Source organism: Molothrus aeneus, chromosome 22, assembly GCF_037042795.1.
Source record: "Molothrus aeneus isolate 106 chromosome 22, BPBGC_Maene_1.0, whole genome shotgun sequence".
NCBI classification, from domain to species: Eukaryota; Metazoa; Chordata; class Aves; order Passeriformes; family Icteridae; genus Molothrus; species Molothrus aeneus.
The window spans coordinates 7,588,826-7,605,446 of record NC_089667.1 but is presented as its reverse complement, the minus strand read 5'-3'; the positions used below and the strand labels follow the sequence as shown (position 1 = coordinate 7,605,446).

The 16,621-nt window shown below is 55.7% G+C and overlaps 2 protein-coding genes across 2 annotated transcripts; both read left to right on the top strand.

Annotated features, from left to right (window-relative positions):
- Window positions 1-5,157: 5,157 nt before the first annotated feature.
- On the top strand, window positions 5,158-7,914 carry RBM7 (RNA binding motif protein 7). The gene is made up of 5 exons (XM_066564425.1): window positions 5,158-5,304; window positions 5,496-5,658; window positions 6,167-6,269; window positions 6,445-6,511; window positions 6,819-7,914. The coding sequence occupies exons 1-5, from the start codon at window positions 5,209-5,211 to the stop codon at window positions 7,206-7,208; spliced, it is 819 nt and encodes a 272-aa protein (XP_066420522.1). The 5' UTR covers window positions 5,158-5,208; the 3' UTR covers window positions 7,209-7,914.
- A 167-nt stretch (window positions 7,915-8,081) lies between these two features.
- On the top strand, window positions 8,082-13,142 carry REXO2 (RNA exonuclease 2). Its single transcript, XM_066564419.1, has 7 exons — window positions 8,082-8,213; window positions 8,317-8,400; window positions 8,656-8,733; window positions 10,721-10,832; window positions 11,414-11,522; window positions 11,749-11,802; window positions 12,720-13,142. The coding sequence occupies exons 1-7, from the start codon at window positions 8,082-8,084 to the stop codon at window positions 12,847-12,849; spliced, it is 699 nt and encodes a 232-aa protein (XP_066420516.1). The 3' UTR covers window positions 12,850-13,142.
- The last annotated feature ends 3,479 nt before the right edge of the window (window positions 13,143-16,621 follow it).

Sequence of the window (16,621 nt, the reverse complement as noted above, 5' to 3'; positions counted from 1 at the left end):
CAGGGGGAGCAGAGAGATTCCATGCAAATCATAGGAAAAGAAAGTTTTTTACAAATAACCTGCAAACAACCTATAGGAGAGGAAACTCGCCACCTAGGACAGGCTTTGCTCCAAGGCTCCACAATGGCAGTGCCTGAAGCCACTGCAACACAGAGCCCCAGCTCACCCTGAGCTCTCCCCTCCACACCCCCCAGAGCCATAGGGATGTGCAGCTGGGGCTGGAATGCCCTGGCTCAGTGACCTGCTGCTGCCAGGGCTCCTCCACAGAGCTCTGCACCTTCGGCGCAGGAGAGACAGAGGTTTGGGATGAATCATACCACGAAATGTAGGCAAAGTCCCATTAATGGAACTACTCCGAGGCACTGCAGCTCCTAGTCAAGTGCTGGGAGCTGGAAGCCATATTTATGAGTGAGATATATCCGCAGAGGGAGCAATAAACCGCAAAGCAAAGTATGAAGGTTTGCAGCAAACGCTGTAAAGTTTTACACTCCCGAAAACTGGGAATAAAAGATGTACCCATTTAAAGCAGAGTGGATGGAAAGGGTTTGCACAGGACTATAAAACAGCCTTATAACAGTTAATTGCTACTTTCTTGTTGCAGCCCAGAGAAAAGAACGGCTTAAATCCCTGTTGAAGAGTGGGAGCACAGAAAGGAGAGTGAGAAGCAGGGAGAGGAGTGCAGGGAACAGGAACCTTTTGTTTGGGATCCTCTACAGCACGCGGAGAGGAGACACCTTTTGTTCCTGGCACTGGGCTGCTCCCGCTCCCCTCTCTGGGCAGAGCCTCTGGGGAGCCAGACCTGGGGCAGGGGCCCAGCAGCACGGCCAGATATTAATTACACATCCCTTAACTAAGATCCCATGGATGCCCATGCCACAGAGACTCAGCCAAACATCCGACCCTGGGAGGAAAGGGCACAGCAGTGGGTGGATTCCCCTGACTCTGGCAGGAGCCTTGAAGCACAATATTTCTGACCTCAGAAATACAGGGGAAATCTCAAAATGTCTTCTGCAACAACTGAAACAACCAGTCACCTTCAACCAACCCCCACAAAAGCACCAGCAGCCAGTAGTGCCCTCAAAGGACGCCCATCCTTACCTCAGCATCTCCTCAGGCCAGTGCTCTGCCACATGAGCTGGCTGCTCCCAAACCTCCTCTGGGACACCAACAGGAGCTGTGCTTGTGCAGAGGCCACGTAGAGCCTCACCCAGCAAAGCCTTGAGGTGCTGCAAACACCAAAACACCCCCCAGCTCCGTGTGCCCTTTATAATCTCCCAGCGGCTGCACAGCTGAGGGGACGAGGCCACGGTGCTCCCCCATAGGCTGGGAGGGCTCCCCAGCCTTCTGCAGGTGCTGCTCGTTTTTGTGTGATTTTCCCTGCCTGCAGTGGCAGATTTTGTGTGATATCCAGGAAAGCAGAGCCATGCATTCCTCCCTGTAAACACTGAGATGCTGTTTCCACCCATCAGAGCAGCACTTAGGTGGAGATGACAATGGAGCTCGTGCAGCCCTAATCACACACTTTGATTGAAATAAGAGTAGGGGGGGAAATGGAAATCAGATGTCTGGAGCCAAGCTCTCATGGGGATGGGAAGCTGCAGTGTCAGAGCCATTCTGGGCACTGCCACGAGCCCGGGGGTGGCTCTTTGGGCTGACCTAATCGTGGCCTTCTAGTGCCTGAAGGGAGCCTATTTAGAGTTTCTGCTATTTACAGCCTGGAGTGACAGGACACGGGACAAAGGCTTCACACTGACAGAGCAGGTTTAGATCAGGTATTAGGAAGAAATCCTTCCCTGTGAGGGTGGCAGGCCCTGGCACAGGCTGCCCAGAGAGGCTGTGGCTGCCCCTGGATCCCTGAAAGTGTCCAAGACCAGGCTGGATGGGGCTTGGGGCAGCCTGGGACAGTGGAAGGTGTCCCTGCCATGGCAGGCCAGTCCCAGGAGATGCTCGGATTCTGTGATTCCCAGGAGCAGGCAGTGCAGGCTGGCAGTGAGGGCAGTAAGTCTCTCCAGCTCTGAGATGCTCTGCCACTCCTGCTCAGAGGCCTCTGGGCGCTGACAGTTTGTGCTTTAATCCCCAGATCACGTCATTCAGTGACAAAATCAGGCTCTGAGGATGGAAAGCAAAGCACTGCACTGGCAAACAGCCCTGGGCCAGCTTGCCTGGCCAGCAAGGCTCTCACAGGGCCCCATGTCCCAGTGCTGCAGCAGCAGGGAGCACAGATTGCTGGCTTTGCTGTCAGAAGAAAACCTCTCTGCCATGTTTATCTTTCTAGCTGACGTCCTTTTTCCGCCTGACACGCTCAGCAGAGGGTTTGGCAGCGGCAGGTCTGGCTCTGTGAGGGCGTTTGTAAAGCAAACGCACCTTGGCTCTGCACTCCCACTCGTTAGTTTGGCGATGGTGCCGCAGCTCCTCTGCTGTCACATCTAACGATGGATCCTTAAAAAAGCAAAGGCCAATTACATAGATTTGGAGTCGGTAATGAGCCTAAAACTGTTTGATCATTTCGGCTCCAGCTGGGCGAGTGGGAGGAGGACGAGCTGCTGCGGGACGCGGCGCGCTGAAGCGCGGGGCTCTGCTGCCTCTGTGCGGCGAGGAGCTGCGCCCGCCTGTCCCCATCCCTGTCCCCTCCGGGCGGCTCCGGAGCGAGTTACTGCGGGAAAAGCAAGGCTCGGCAGAGACTGAGAGCTCAGGGCTGCTGAGGAAGGCGCCCGGCCGGAGCGGAGCTCGCTGTGGAGCTGCGGCCGGGGCTGCGCGGCTCGGGAGGGCGAGCAGCGGGGCCGGCTCTCGGCGGGATGGAGGAGCCAGCCACCTCCACGGAGGCGAGGCTTTATGCTGCAGAATTCTGACCCCTAGGAGCATCTGAAAGAGTTTCACAGCATGGGGAGCGGCCGGGAAGGGGCAAGCGCGTTTTTGATGCAGAACTTGGGGATCCTGCAGGGGATGCTCTGCCCAGGTGCGCAGCCCCGAGGAGCGAGCTGTGCGAGCCACGGACACACGGACACACGGACACACGGACACACAGACACACGTGTCCGTGCGGGCAGGGAGCTGCCGCTGGAGCTGTGCCACAGCCCTGGGAATGCCACCAAACCGTGGGGACAGTAGCGCCACTGCCCCTGGAGCTGGCACTGCCCCTGCCACAGGCTCTGCACCCGCTGCAGGAGCTGCCCCTGGGCTGGCACTGGGGTATGGGGCTGTGCCTCGGGTCTGGGGCACCTGGGGTCACATCTCTGGGCTGGGGGAACACAGCCCGAGGGGCTCTGGGATGTTTCTGCCCCTCTGGGGCAGTTTCCATCCTCACTGGGAGGGTTTGTCCCATTCTGCACCAGATGGGCTGAGAGGTGACACCCTGAGAAATGTCGGCTGTGGCCCCACCATGCACCAGCTCCTGCCTGCTTGTGAGCACTTCCAGGAGGTCATCACCTCGGACTACACTGAGCAGAACTGCTAGGAGCTGCAGGAGGGGCTGAAGAACGAAGCAGGAGCCTTCCAGTGGGAGCCAGTGGTGAAATATGTCTGTGAGCTGGAAGAGGACAGGTGAGGCTGGTGTCCTGCTGCCCATGACTGACCAGGCACAGGCAGGAGCCCACAGGCACAGATGCTAAATATCCACAGAATGCGTCTTCGCCTACTTGCTTTTGCATTTTCTCGCCAGGGAGAAATGGGCTGAGAAGCAGGACAAACTGAGGAAGAAGGTGAAGCAAAAAACCCTCCAAACAAATTCCCCAAATAAGTACACCACCACCCTCTTCTACAGCTGAAACAGGCAAGTAGAATCGGTTGAAATCTCAGCAATATTTCCAAGTGCCTGCTCATTAAGAGTGAAAACAGGCAGCCAAAGAATGGGCTTTTCCTCCCAAAGCAAAAGTTTCCTGGTTTTCCACTTTGCTCCTCTGAAGAGCAAAAAGGGCAGAAAACAGTGACACAAACAAGCACAACAGAACTCCAAGAGCATCTCCGAAGCACCTGATGCAGCTCCTGTTCTCTCACTGTGGATTTCTCAAGCCTGGGTTGGGTGAGGCTGTGCCAGGCAATGCCTGAGCCCACCAGCTCCTTCCTGCCTCTGGCCAGGGCCGTGGCACGTGGAACGAGCCACGATGGCCACGATGGCCACGATGGCCACAATGGCACGGGCACCACACGCTCCCAGCCAGGCCCGAGGGGACCCAGGCAGGGAAAACAGGCAGAGCGAGGTAAATGGGGCTCCAGGGAAATTAAGGCAAAGTGGAAGTCCTGGCAAAGCGAGGTAATAATTCCCTTTCTGAACGAGTGACTGTTTGGAATTTAACCAGGCGAACGCGATTAAACCAAATGGATATAAATTCTAGGTGCGGCGGCAAGTAATGAAGTGGAGAAAATGAACAGCACCCAATTAACAAGGAAATCGGATCTGCTGCAACGCGAGGGGATCTAATGAAAAATGAAGGCTCAACTGCCCCTCTCAAAATTTTTCCAGATGGAGAACGCCCGTTTTACATCCAGCATCTTCTGGGATGCCCAGGGGACTGCAGTGGCTGGGGAGAGCCGAGGATGCTTCCCGGAGTCCTCGGAGGAGTGAAATCCCTGGGAAGGCTGTGCGGGCACAGCCCGGCTGCTCAGACGGGATTGAGCTCCGGAAGGAGCCCCGGGAGGAGCCCCCGGGTGACCCCCCTGTCCCACCGCAAACCCCCGGGCTCTTCCCCGCTCCCCAAACCCATCTGGGGGTTTAACCCGCCTCCGGCTCTCCCCCGGCTGATCACACCGTTCCGTTCCACAGCAGCGTGGCAATAACGGGGAGAGGGACAAACCCCGGCACCGGCGCCCGGGCGGGACCGGGGCGCAGGCTCGTGACAAGGACGCGCTGTCGCGACAGCGGGGCCGCCGCACGCGCTGCATCAACGACTGCCCCATGGCAAACGGGGCTTATTGCCCATTATCGGTTAATTACAGGGGATTCCCGGGGCCCACCCCGGCCAGATCCTGCGCCCGCAGCAGCCGCCGAACCGGTGCTGACGAGGCCCCGGTCGTGTCCACGTTCCCTTTCCCGCTGCCCTGCTGCCATGCCCCCGTTCCCATTGCCCCGTTCCCCGCCCCGTTCCCCATGGCCCCGCCCCTGACGGAAGGGGCGGCCTCCGCACGCACGTGACGGTGACGTCACGCGAAGCGCCGCGCGGGGCCGGGGGGAGCAGCGGCTGGGGGCGCGCGCGCTCAGATCCCGCCGTGGCCATGGGAGCAGCGGCTGCCGAAGCGAACCGGACGCTTTTCGTGGGGAACCTGGACCCCAAGGTCACCGAAGAGCTCATCTTCGAGCTCTTCCACCAGGTACCGCCCGGCGCCCGCGCTGCGTGTACCGGGGGAGGGCGAGGCAGCGGCGGCGGCGGGGGGGCCGCGGCCGCCATGGCCGGCGGGGCTACGGCGGCCGCCGCGGGACAGGGTTCGGCGGGGCGCACGTGCGCGGCGGCGGCGGCCGCTGCCTCCCGGTGTTTGCTTAACGCTTTCGCCCCCGGTGCCAGGCGGGGCCCGTGATCACCGTGAAGATCCCGAAGGACCGGGATGGACGGCCCAAGCAGTTCGCCTTCGTCAATTTCAAGCACGAGGAGTCGGTGCCGTATGGGCTGCGGCTGCTCAACGGGATCAAGCTGTACGGGCGGCCCATGCGCATCCAGTTCCGATCAGGTACCGGAGACACCTTCACCCCCTTTTGCAGGGGGACGTGAACTGCTGTCAGCTGCCCTAGCCTGCGGCAGAGTCACAGTTATTTGAGTAAATTGCAGGAGCCTGTCACCAAGGGGTCCCTCACCTGCCAGCTCTGCTCCCCTCGCACCTTTCTGTCCCTCATGGCCGGTGTAACCCCTTGGCCGAGCCTTCTCTGTGGGTTTTTATTGGTTCTTATTGGTTATTCCTGCAGCACCTCTAAGATCTATTCTAAATTATCACAGGAGCAGCAAAAATCGTATCTGATCGTGGTTAAATGAGGCACATTGGCTACAGTATCTCTGCCCTTTCTGGTGGGAAATTGTGAGATTGCAGTGCTTTGTTTTGGTAACTGGACGATGTGCTTTTGCAGATCACTGAGGAAACTTGAGAGCCAATTCAAAACGTGTTGATTTTCTGCAAGTTCACTTCACACCTCATTTCCTTAACTGGTGTTTGTGGGTCTTCTGAAGTATTTGTCTCTCCCCAGGGAGCAGTCATGCGGCCCAGGATATCAATCCATCCTGTTCCCAGCTCGGAGCTCCTGGCACCAACCTTCCTGGGACGCCTCATCCAGCATCCAACTGCAGCAGGTACGTGTGGCCAGCACAGGAGTGTGCAATGGAGGCCGACATTGCAGGGGTCACCGTGTTCCTGGCTACTTCCAAAGACAGTTTGGTGTTTCTTTCCCGTGGAGGGAACAGCAGTGGGATGCAGATGCCCCGTTGTGTGTTTAAGGCTGACACTGCTGCTGTGTTTTCCCTGCAGGTATGAGAGGGTTCCGGATGGCATGGGCGCACCGGGGTTCCCGTCGAGCCTGCGGAGACAAGCGGTGGTACGTGCACACTCACGGGCACAGCTGGTGGGAATATACTGCTGGAGTGCTGAAATGGCACTTCCAGAAGATGTGAAGCTCCTGGTACAGAGGGGGCCAGCTGGGAGGGCTCTGGGCGATGTAGGGTTCTGGTGTGAGCAGTGTGGGTTGGAGGCTCTGGGCCATGGAAGGTTCTGGTGTGAGCAGTGTGGGTTGGAGGTTCTGGTATTTGCAGTGTGGGTTGGAGGCCAGCCCGGGGTTTGGTTCAGGCACTCCCCCAGGCAGTGATCGTGCCAGACCAAGCCCCCTGTCCCTCTTTTCCCTCCAGATGAACAGCGCGGCCCGGCAGCAGCCCCAGTTCGGGGGCAAGTACGGGGAGCAGCCCGCCTTTGCCCCTCCCGGCTACCCGCACTCCTTCCACGGCCTGCCCGGCTCCCCGGGGCCGCGGCGCCTGGAGGGGCCGCGCAAGGCCCGGCTGAGCGCCCACCCCTACAGCCCCGACGGGCGCCACTTTGGCCGCGAGCGCTTCGGGGACGGCGGCCCCGAGTACGGCCGCAGCAAGCGCGACGAGTACGGCTTTGAGGAGAGGGGCCACGAGGGCGAGCACCACTACCGGGGCCGCGAGGAGCACTACGAGGACAGACACCGCGATGGCTGGAGCTACGAGCACCGCAGGGACAGCTACAGAGAGACCAAGTGGCACTCGGCGCGCCACTGAGGGACTCGAGGGCAAAGCAAACGTGACCTGTTTCTCACTGAGTACATGTATAAACCCCCCCACCCCCCAAAAGAAAACCCCCAGTGAAGTCACCTTTTAGTGTTTGTAAAAATACCAGCAGTGCAGTCCTGCCAAACTGTGGTCTCAGTATTAAATGTGTTAACGCACACTTCAGGGCTTTTCACGGGGTAAGAAAGCCAGGGTGAAGTCTTGGAGAAACCACCACTCTGTCCTTGTGTCACAGATAAGTGCTTAGTATTTTTTTAAGAGGAAGGAACATTTGTGTCAGGTGGAAGGGTCTGGCGTTTGAAGGAGAGTTGAAGTGGGACAGATGCTGCCTGGCATCTGTAACATTCCTCATGTTTTTTGTACAGTCACAGAATCACATATTGGTCTGGGTCAGTAGGTACATTAAAGATCACGTCACTCCAACCCCCTGCCAGAGGCAGGGACACCTTCCACCACCCAGGCTACTCAGAGCCCCATCCAGCCTGGCCTTGAACATTTCCAGTGATGAAGCATCTGCAATTTCCATGTGTAACTTCTTACAGTGCCTAAGCACCCTCACAGTAAAACATCTTTTCCTAATATGTAATCCAAACCTACACTCTTTCAATATGAACCCGTTCCCTGTTGTCCATTTAAAATATTACAGTGTTGTTTTGGAGAACATTAAAAGTCTCCCTGGGGAAAGCCCCTGGGTGAACCTCCGCCTTTGAGGCCGGGGCAGCGGAGCTGCTCCGTGGCACCAGTGACGGGAGGGGCGCCCCCGGCTACCGCGGACTACATCTCCCAGCAGCCCTTGCGGCGCCTCCACCCCCATAGAGCGTAGGCGGCGGCGCGGGGGTCACCGGGAGCTGTAGTGCGGCGGCGATGCTGGGCGGCGGCCGCGCCGGCCTGGGCCGCCTGCGGATCTGCGCCGGGCGGTTGTGGCGGGGCCGGCGGAGGGCGGCGGCCATGGCCGGCGGCGACATGGGGCAGCGCATGGTCTGGGTGGACCTGGAGGTGCGGGGCGGCGGCGCGAGGCGGCGGGGGGCGCGGGGAAGCAGCGGACGGGACGGGGGGCGCGGGCCCCGGGCGCGCTGACGCTGCCGCTCGCCCCTGGCAGATGACGGGCCTGGACGTGGAGAAGGACCAGATCCTGGAGATGGCGTGTCTGATCACCGACTGCGACCTCAACGTGCTGGCCGAGGTGAGCCGCGCGGGGCCCCGCGGGCAATCCAGGCGATGCTGGAACAAAGTAACGCCGGCGGTCCCGGCTCCGGCCGCGCTGGGATCGCCGCTCGCACCGGGAGCGTGGGAGCGGCAGCGGAGCGCGGGGCTGCGTCACGGTGCCCGGTGTGCCTGCAGGCTGGCACTGCCCGCCTCCGCCTGTGCTCGGCACCCAACTTCCACGGGCTCCTGAACTTCTTGTGCCACTACCTCTGTGCTTCCCTGTCCCCGACAGGGCCCGAACCTGATTATCAACCAGCCCGACGAGCTGCTGGAGAGCATGTCCGAGTGGTGCAAGGAGCATCACGGGAAGGTAAAAACCCTGCTGTGCCTCGGCCGCGGTGGGAATGACGTGTAATTCTGAGAGATGAGCTGCAGGACGTGTAATTCTGAGAGTTTGGCCGCAGGATGTATAAATCCTGAGTGATCAGCTGCAGCACGTGTAATTCTGAGCGATTAATTCTGAGAGATCAGCTGCAGTACAGTCGCCTGAGCAGGGACAATTGCTGTGCTGAGCAGTTCGCAGTCACACAGAGGGGTTCAAAGACAGGAGACAGTGTCTCTCTTGTTTTGTATTGAGGAGCCTGTGTGGAATGTTTTGCCCAAGGTCTCACAAGTCATCTGTGGCACAGTTCAGACTGCTCTCAGGGATCCTTAGCCTACAGCTTCCAGCTTGCCTGAAGCAGCCTGTGCTTTGCAGCCTGGTTTCTGATAAGTTGGAAGAGTGCTGGAAGCTGCTCCCTGGTCTGGGAGCTGGAAGCATCAGCACAGCAGCAGCAGCGAGGCTCCCCTGGGAGGGCTGGAGCAGGCAGGGGGCCAGAACAGGATCTGTCACTCAGGGATGTGCCACTGGCTCACATCTCCCAAGGCAGGGGCTCCGCCTCCTTTCTCCCAGTGGGAGAATTGGGGTTTGGTTCCTTGCTCCTCTCGCAGAGCTGCTGGCCACCTCCTGCCTCTGTGGGAGCCCTGGTGCAGGCTGAGTTGGGTTCAAATTCTGACAGCTCCTCCTGCTGAAGTCTTGCATAAAATAATTCAAAATAATTCCAAGGGGAAGGGGAGGTAAAGCTTGAATGCCTGAGTAAGAACAGGTGCAGGATTGGTGCAGAACAGTCCAGAGCCAGTCAAAGGCAGATTTCTTCCTGTGGACTCTGGTGCATGTTTACAGGACTCCAGGCCTGTAAACACTGGGCTTTTCCCTGTCCCCTCAGCCCTGTAGGCCTTGTGGATTTTTTTTAACTGAAAGCTTCACTTTTGCAGCAAGAGATTATTTTTAGTTCTTTGGGCCACCAAATAAAGGTTCCTCTTTGCCAGCAGCAAGAGAGCAAATGGATTTTCCAGTCCCTGATGATGAATTGAAATTCAAGTTAGTTTTCAATTAAGGGCTGAAGTTTTAAGACATCCATAACCCCCCTCTCCTCCCCCTCGGCATCTTGCTCTCCCTGGGAAGAATTAGCAAGAGTTTGAGAAATGAATATTAATTTACTGTGATGGGTGCTTCTCCCTGCCCCAGTTGAGGATTCCGGCTCAGCCTCGGCTCAGGAGTGAATTGGAGATGGAAGCATGCGTCCTCGCTGCTCCTGAGGAGCTACTTATTTTTAATTGACTAAGAGAAGAGAAGCAATTAGAATATAGATGAAAATGCTGCCACATAATGAATTTTTTAACCACCACTTGGATCTGTCAAGTAGATTTTTGCTGCACAGTCGTGGAAATATATAGCGTAGCCAGATGGAAATAAATCACTGAGAACACTTGGAGAGGATTTGACATTTAGCTATTGAAAAAAAAAAAATAGGGAGGAACTTTCCTGATTTATAGGAATCTTGATGAACCCTGAAGGCAGGATCCTGTTTATTTGTGTTCACTGGTAGCTGCTGCTCCCTGCTGGGGAGGTGAGTGCCTCTCCTGGAACAGGGATGTGCAGGGATGTAGCGCTCTCCTGGCTCAAGGATGTGCAGGTGGATAAACAATCCTCACATCTTGGTAACTGGAAAGAACTCTGAGCAAAGGAATCAAAAAAAGGGAAGGAAAAAGTCCCAAACCACACAGGAAGGTCAGTGCTGTCAGGACTATTTACCTGCCTTGGTTTTCCTTCCCAAGCAGGAGGTCCCTGGGGAGAGTAGAGGCTGGGGGTGCCCCAGAGAACTGAGATCCAGAGTTCAGGAGGCACCTGGGGAGCAAGCAGCACTCCAAGGGTTGACCTTTCACTGCAGAGTTAAACATTTACTTGAGAACTGGAGCATTCCTGGCAGTGTCTGTGACAGGGTGTTTCTGATTTATGGCTTGGCTCTTTTTTGCAGTCTGGCCTTACTAAGGCTGTGAAGGAGAGTAAAATCTCGCTGCAGCAGGCAGAGTACGAGTTCCTGTCCTTCGTGCGGCAGCAGACACCCCCAGGGCTCTGTCCTCTCGCAGGTGAGGCTGCTTCTTTCTGCCCCACAGCACATCATCCATCCAGGTGAGGCTGCTTCTTTCTGCCCCACAGCACATCATCCATCCTGCACTCCCAGCAGGATGCCAGCACCCCTGGCACGTGGGGCACGGGGGTTCCTCTTCTGTGCTCTGTCTCTTCCTCCCTGGCTATCCAGCCAAAGGCTGAATAAGGATCTTCCAGGTGTCCTGTTACCCAGAACTGCTCTCAGAGTTTCATATATGATCTTGGGACAGGCGCTGAGTGACATTAATGCCAGTGGCCCCTTTCGCTTGGCAAAAAACCGAATGTTGGCATAATTCGGTGATATTTATCTGTGTGATCCAAATTGCGGGAGTAGTAACTGAGGAATTACTAGAGGTATTAGTATTAAACCCCGTGTGATCCTGCAATGAAAATCTGACAAACCTTTACAATCATATTTGCTAGAAAATGGGATAAATGAGCTGCTTGTGAATGGCTTTTCTTCCCCTGTGATCTCTCCCAGCTCGCTCCGCCTGCTGCTCGTTTCCATGTTGCTCTGTTTTCTTCTGTTTGAAGAAACATCTTGTTTGTGTCTTTGTAGGTAACTCTGTTCATGCAGATAAGAAATTCCTTGACAAATACATGCCACAGTTCATGAGGCACCTTCATTACAGGATCATTGATGTGAGCACTGTCAAGGAGCTTTGCAGGTAAATGTTCCCCCAGTTAAGTGGTTTGAGAGATACCCCTGGGATGCCCATTTGTGGTGCTGGGGCTCTGCAGATCAAGCAGGGCGACTCGCAGGGCTGTGGCTTCTCTGGGTGTCAGTGAAACCAAGGTTCCTTCACCAAGTGTATCAAACCTGCAGCAGCCACCAGACATGCCTTTGAGTCCCAGTTTTCTTTCTAAGTGGCAATTTTTCTGCTCACATACCAGGCGCTGGTATCCAGAGGAGTACGAGTTTGCACCAAAGAAGGCTGCTTCTCACAGGTGAGCTTTGTGCCTCTGTCACTGACAGCAGGGCCTGTCCTGCAGAGAGCTCTGCTCTTCCTGAGCAGGATATGGGGCTCCCTGTGAATTCCAGCATCCTGTGGCTGATGCAGCTGGAGATGGCTTCTGCACCCTGTCAGATGTTTGAATTTTCCTGTCCAAAGCCTAGATAGCGTAGGAAAAGGGATTATTAAAATCCAGAGAACCAGAAGTTTCCTCAGCCTTCTGATTCACTCTGCTCTTCAAAGTGCATGTTTGTTGACCATGCAAACAGTCACTTAATGGGGGTTTTCTGCCCTTTATTTTGGGCAGAGGTGGTCACAGGAACACAAAAATTTGAGAACTGTGAATAAGGGGGTGAGAGTCCTGCTCCTGCCTAGTTCCTGAGCTTGGGATGTGCCATAGAAGTAGCAGGAAGGAGCCAGGGAGCCTCTGTGGCTCTGCTCTGATGTGCCTGTGCTGGGCAGGAGGGAGGCTCTGGTACACACAGAGGAGGAGGAGGAGGAGGAGGGCTGGCTGTCGCAGGGGTCCTGGCTGAAGTCGTGGTTGATGTGCTGCTGCAGGGAGCTGAGCCCTGAGCGTGCCCTGGCTGGAGCTGGGCAGTCTCTGGAGCCCTGTCTCTTCCCTGGGGTGGAATTGTTTCTGACAGCCAATGCTGCAGACGCTGTTGGTTCCCAGCAGCTGTGTCCCAGGCTGACATAAACTAATAAGCTGTGAGTTACTCCCTGCCACGTTGGCACCACTGGACTTTTATTGCTTCCCTGAGACAATGAGTGTTATTTTCATGTCTGACAGATGCACCTTCCCTGTGCATCAGTTTGGTTTCCAGCAGCCTGGAAGTTTTCAGCAGCATTAGGATGTGGGCATAGCTGGAGATGTACCCAGGCTCTTTGAAACCCTCCTTAATTCTCTTTCAGAGCACTTGATGACATCAGGGAAAGCATCAAAGAACTCCAGTTCTACAGAGACCACATCTTCAAGAGGAAAACGGATGAGAAGAAAAGGAAACTGATTGAGAACGGGGAAAGTGACAAAGCTGCCAGCTGATTTCCCCTCCCGCCACACCAGCCTGTAGCACACACTAGATGCGTCTCCTGGTTTTTTTTTTGTTTGCCAATCTCTTGGGAAGCTGCTCCCTGGGTTACCTTGTTTCTTACCAGCTGTTCAATGCAGACAGAAGCCTGAGTTGCTGCTGCTTTTCAGTTTGAGCGGGGAATGGGCAGGCTGGGCCTCGGCAGCGCCCGGGCTCGGATGTTCTAGGTAAAACACGCTGTTTGATACTCCTTGCACCTGCTTTTTGGTGCAGTCTTTCACGACACAATAAAACAGGTCAGTTGAAAGATGGTGGTTTTGGACAGCCTTTCTTTGGTGCTCCCCAGGCTGCCAGGTGAGCTGCTGCTCCCCTGGGCAGTCCTGGAGCGGGAGCTGCCGGCCCATAAACCGGAGGGTGTAATGGAGCGCGGGGTGTGCAGCTCCCCGGCATGTTTTTATTATGGGCATTAATAATAACGGCCATCCAGGGCTTCTCAATCCTGCTGATTGTTGGAACACCTGCTCTGCCAGCCCTGGGAATGATTGTTATTGCAGAGAGGCCGTTAAAATGGTTAATGGGGCAAATAAATGAGTCTGTGAAATGTCTTTCTCCTCTGTCACCAACTCCCAGGTAAGTTGGCAATTCCAGAGAGGTTTGTTTTCTGTGTGGGCAGGCTTGGAGCAGGGCAGAGCTGAGGGACATCCCTGCACAGTGTTATCCACCACAGCCAGCACCCGCAGAGATGTCTGGATTCATCCCTGTGGAGCTGCTGGGGCCCTGGGATGTGCTGGAGCTGAGGACACGCAGTTCACCCTTGTCCCAGCAGCTCCCCAGACCCATATCACGGCCACGTGCCACCAGAATTCACTTTGTCTTTCATTTCCAAGTTGTTAGTTTTCCTCCCTTCCTTTGACTTCTTTCTGACCTACTTCTGCTTTTCATATTTTATTCCTTGTTAAGATGCTTTTGTTTTTCTCGAAACATTTTTTAAGGAAAATATGCCACCTGCATTTATACATTTTTAAATATTGTTTATTCTTGCTTCTGAAGTAGCGGTGCCGAATGGAGGATTTTTATCTCGTCTCCTGTGTTATGCAATAGCATTCGTGGTTCTCTGTGCTGGCATCATTTGAGGTTCCAATTTAGTACAAATTTGTCACGCACTTGGCAGAGCACAGATAAACCCCACCAAAGCGGGTGTTATTTCGGGCTGGAAAAAAAGTTCCCTCCTGCAGCAGGGGCTGGGGAGAGGGAACAGCAAGGACCCCCTGGCTTGGCACCGTTCCCTTCTGTAGGAGCACTCACACCAGCTGTTTCCATGCTCTGAAAGCTCCTCAGCATCACACAGGCATGCAGGTTCCAGATACAGGGAGGCAAATAACTCCCTTGTTGGACGAGGTAGTTAAAAGAATTCCTCCAAGGCAAGTACAGAGTGTGCCGGGGAGCCCTTGGCTCCACCCTTTACGGCTTGTGGAGGTCTTTAACCGCATTAAACCTGCGAGTGCACCAGGGCTTTGTGCTCCTGTTCGGAACAGGAGTCCCCACAGCTCCTGTCGCTGCCAGCATGGAGAGTTTCCCGTGTGGAAACTCCTTCCAGACATGAGCCATTTGAGCCTCCCACGATGGCAAAAAGAGCAGCCAGTTATCCCTCCCTCCTTCCCTTCCTCCCTCCTTCATCTTTTCTCTGCCCTTCCCTGCACCTCTCATCCTCTCCATCAATCCACACTGCACTGTTTGGGTGCAAACCACAGAAATCAGGAAAAATACCAGCTCATGCTACACTTCTGCCCACCTTCAGTGTGGTCTGCTCCCGTTCTCTTTTTTTAGAGAAGTCCTCCTGCTCCAGGCACAGCTGCTGGCTCTACCACAATGGGCCAGAGCAACTTCTGCCCTCTGGGAGCTGCAGCACAGACAGCATCAACCTTGTGAAGGCAGGGGATAAAACAGTGACCCTCAAGCAACCTTCCCCTGGTTTGCTGGGGCTGAGCTGGATGCTGGAGGCGCAGGGATGTGTTGGGGACACTCTGAGCCCACCCTGGCAGCGCTGCCAGTGCTGCCCACTGGCCCTGGGAGCCGCCGGGTGCAGCTGCATCAGCTCAAGGTCGGCTGCAGAGAGCCCGGAATAGAAAACCTTCAGACAGGATTTTTGTCTCTTTTTTTTTCCTCCCACCGCCGCTGATGATACCCTTTTACTGGAATAACTCTCTCCTGCTGACAGATAAGCTTTTAGGGTGGTGAAATCTCTGTGACACTTTAAGTGCCCTAAATGACAAAACAAGGACGTGCACGATTACCCCGCGACTACTCCGTGAAACACAACTTGTCACAAGTTGCCACAGCCCCCCAGGCCCCACGGGGACAGAGCACCCCCAGACCCAGGACTGTCCTTCCAGCAGGAGAGAGAGCAGAACAGGGTGAGCAGAGGAAAGAGTGGGGAAGGGGCAAAGCAGGGCTGGTGTGAGCATGGCCTCCCAGGCCATGGGCACGGGGGTCCCTCTGGAATCAGGGACTTGTCCCTCTGCCGCTTTCCCACTGATGGATGGGATCCAAATGGCCATAAATTGCCGGGTGCTGCTGCAACGTTTCATCCCCTGCTGGAGCCGCGTGCGGGGCACGGGCTGCCAGTCAGCTGCCAAGGAGGGAGAGGTGACAGTCAGGGAGAGCCATTCCCCAGCACTAACTGCAGCCAGAGGAGCATAAATGGGTGGATAACGGTGTGATAGGGCCTAGCAGACACCGTGTTTTGGGAAAGAAAACAATCATCTGGTGAGTCAAGTGGCACCTACTGACCCCTCCGCTCTGGCCACTCAGGGCAGGCTACAGAGTGCAAATCCTTCTGCTTTCCCAAGACCAGGCTCAAAACCCCCTTTCCTGGGAAATCTGGGGGGAATGTTGTTCTGAAAAACCACACAGCCTGTGTGAGGGCACAGCTGGGGAAACTGCCCAGCACCTTCCCCAGACAGAGCGCTCTCCTGCCCTGCACTCGCAAGGGAATCAAATTGGTGTCTGCTCCCGACCCAACAGACAAGACCGGAGGGAGGATCACGCTCTCCAAACTTTGCAGAAGGGAAATGAAGCACAGAGAGATGAAGTGACCTCCTTAAGGTCGCATGGGGAATTTGTAGCAGAGCCAAGAACTGAGCTGAGATCTCCAGGGTCCTCATCTACTTCTTCCACTGTAAGATATTCCTTCCACTTTCCCTCCAGCCAAGTTAAAAATAAAACTGGGTTTCATGTCCCTTTGGCTGCAACGTGACTCCAGTGCAGAGTCTGGTCCGTGAGCTGCCAGGGCTGCAGCACCAAAGGATCAGCCTGGCTCTCTGCAGGGCCCAGTCTTTGGGGGATGGCTGCATGCACGGGTATATATTTGTGTGCATATATATTAGTTATGTGGTACTTTCTGCCTCATAATTAAATGGAACCTCTTCATAGGCCCCTTTGAAGCAAATCTCTGTCGATTCAGAGAAACTTTCATCGCCAGCCAGCGCTCTGTGGTGTTTGTTCTCATTGTTCCTGCCAGCCATGATAAAACTCCTCACAACGACAGAGAGGGTGGCTCTGGATCCCCAGTGCCATCACACAGGCGCAGCCCGGCCCTTCCCAGGAGGGGAGATGCCTGAGTGGTGTCTGCAGTGAGCCCTCAGCCGTGTCCCGAGGCTGGGCAGCAGCGTGGAAGGCTCCCCCGCTGTCCTCACTGTTGACTCTGGATGTCTGTATCCCTCAAGGTCCCCACGAGTCCTCCAACCTGTTGCATGCTTCCATTTTCTGTGCTCTGCTCACCAACAC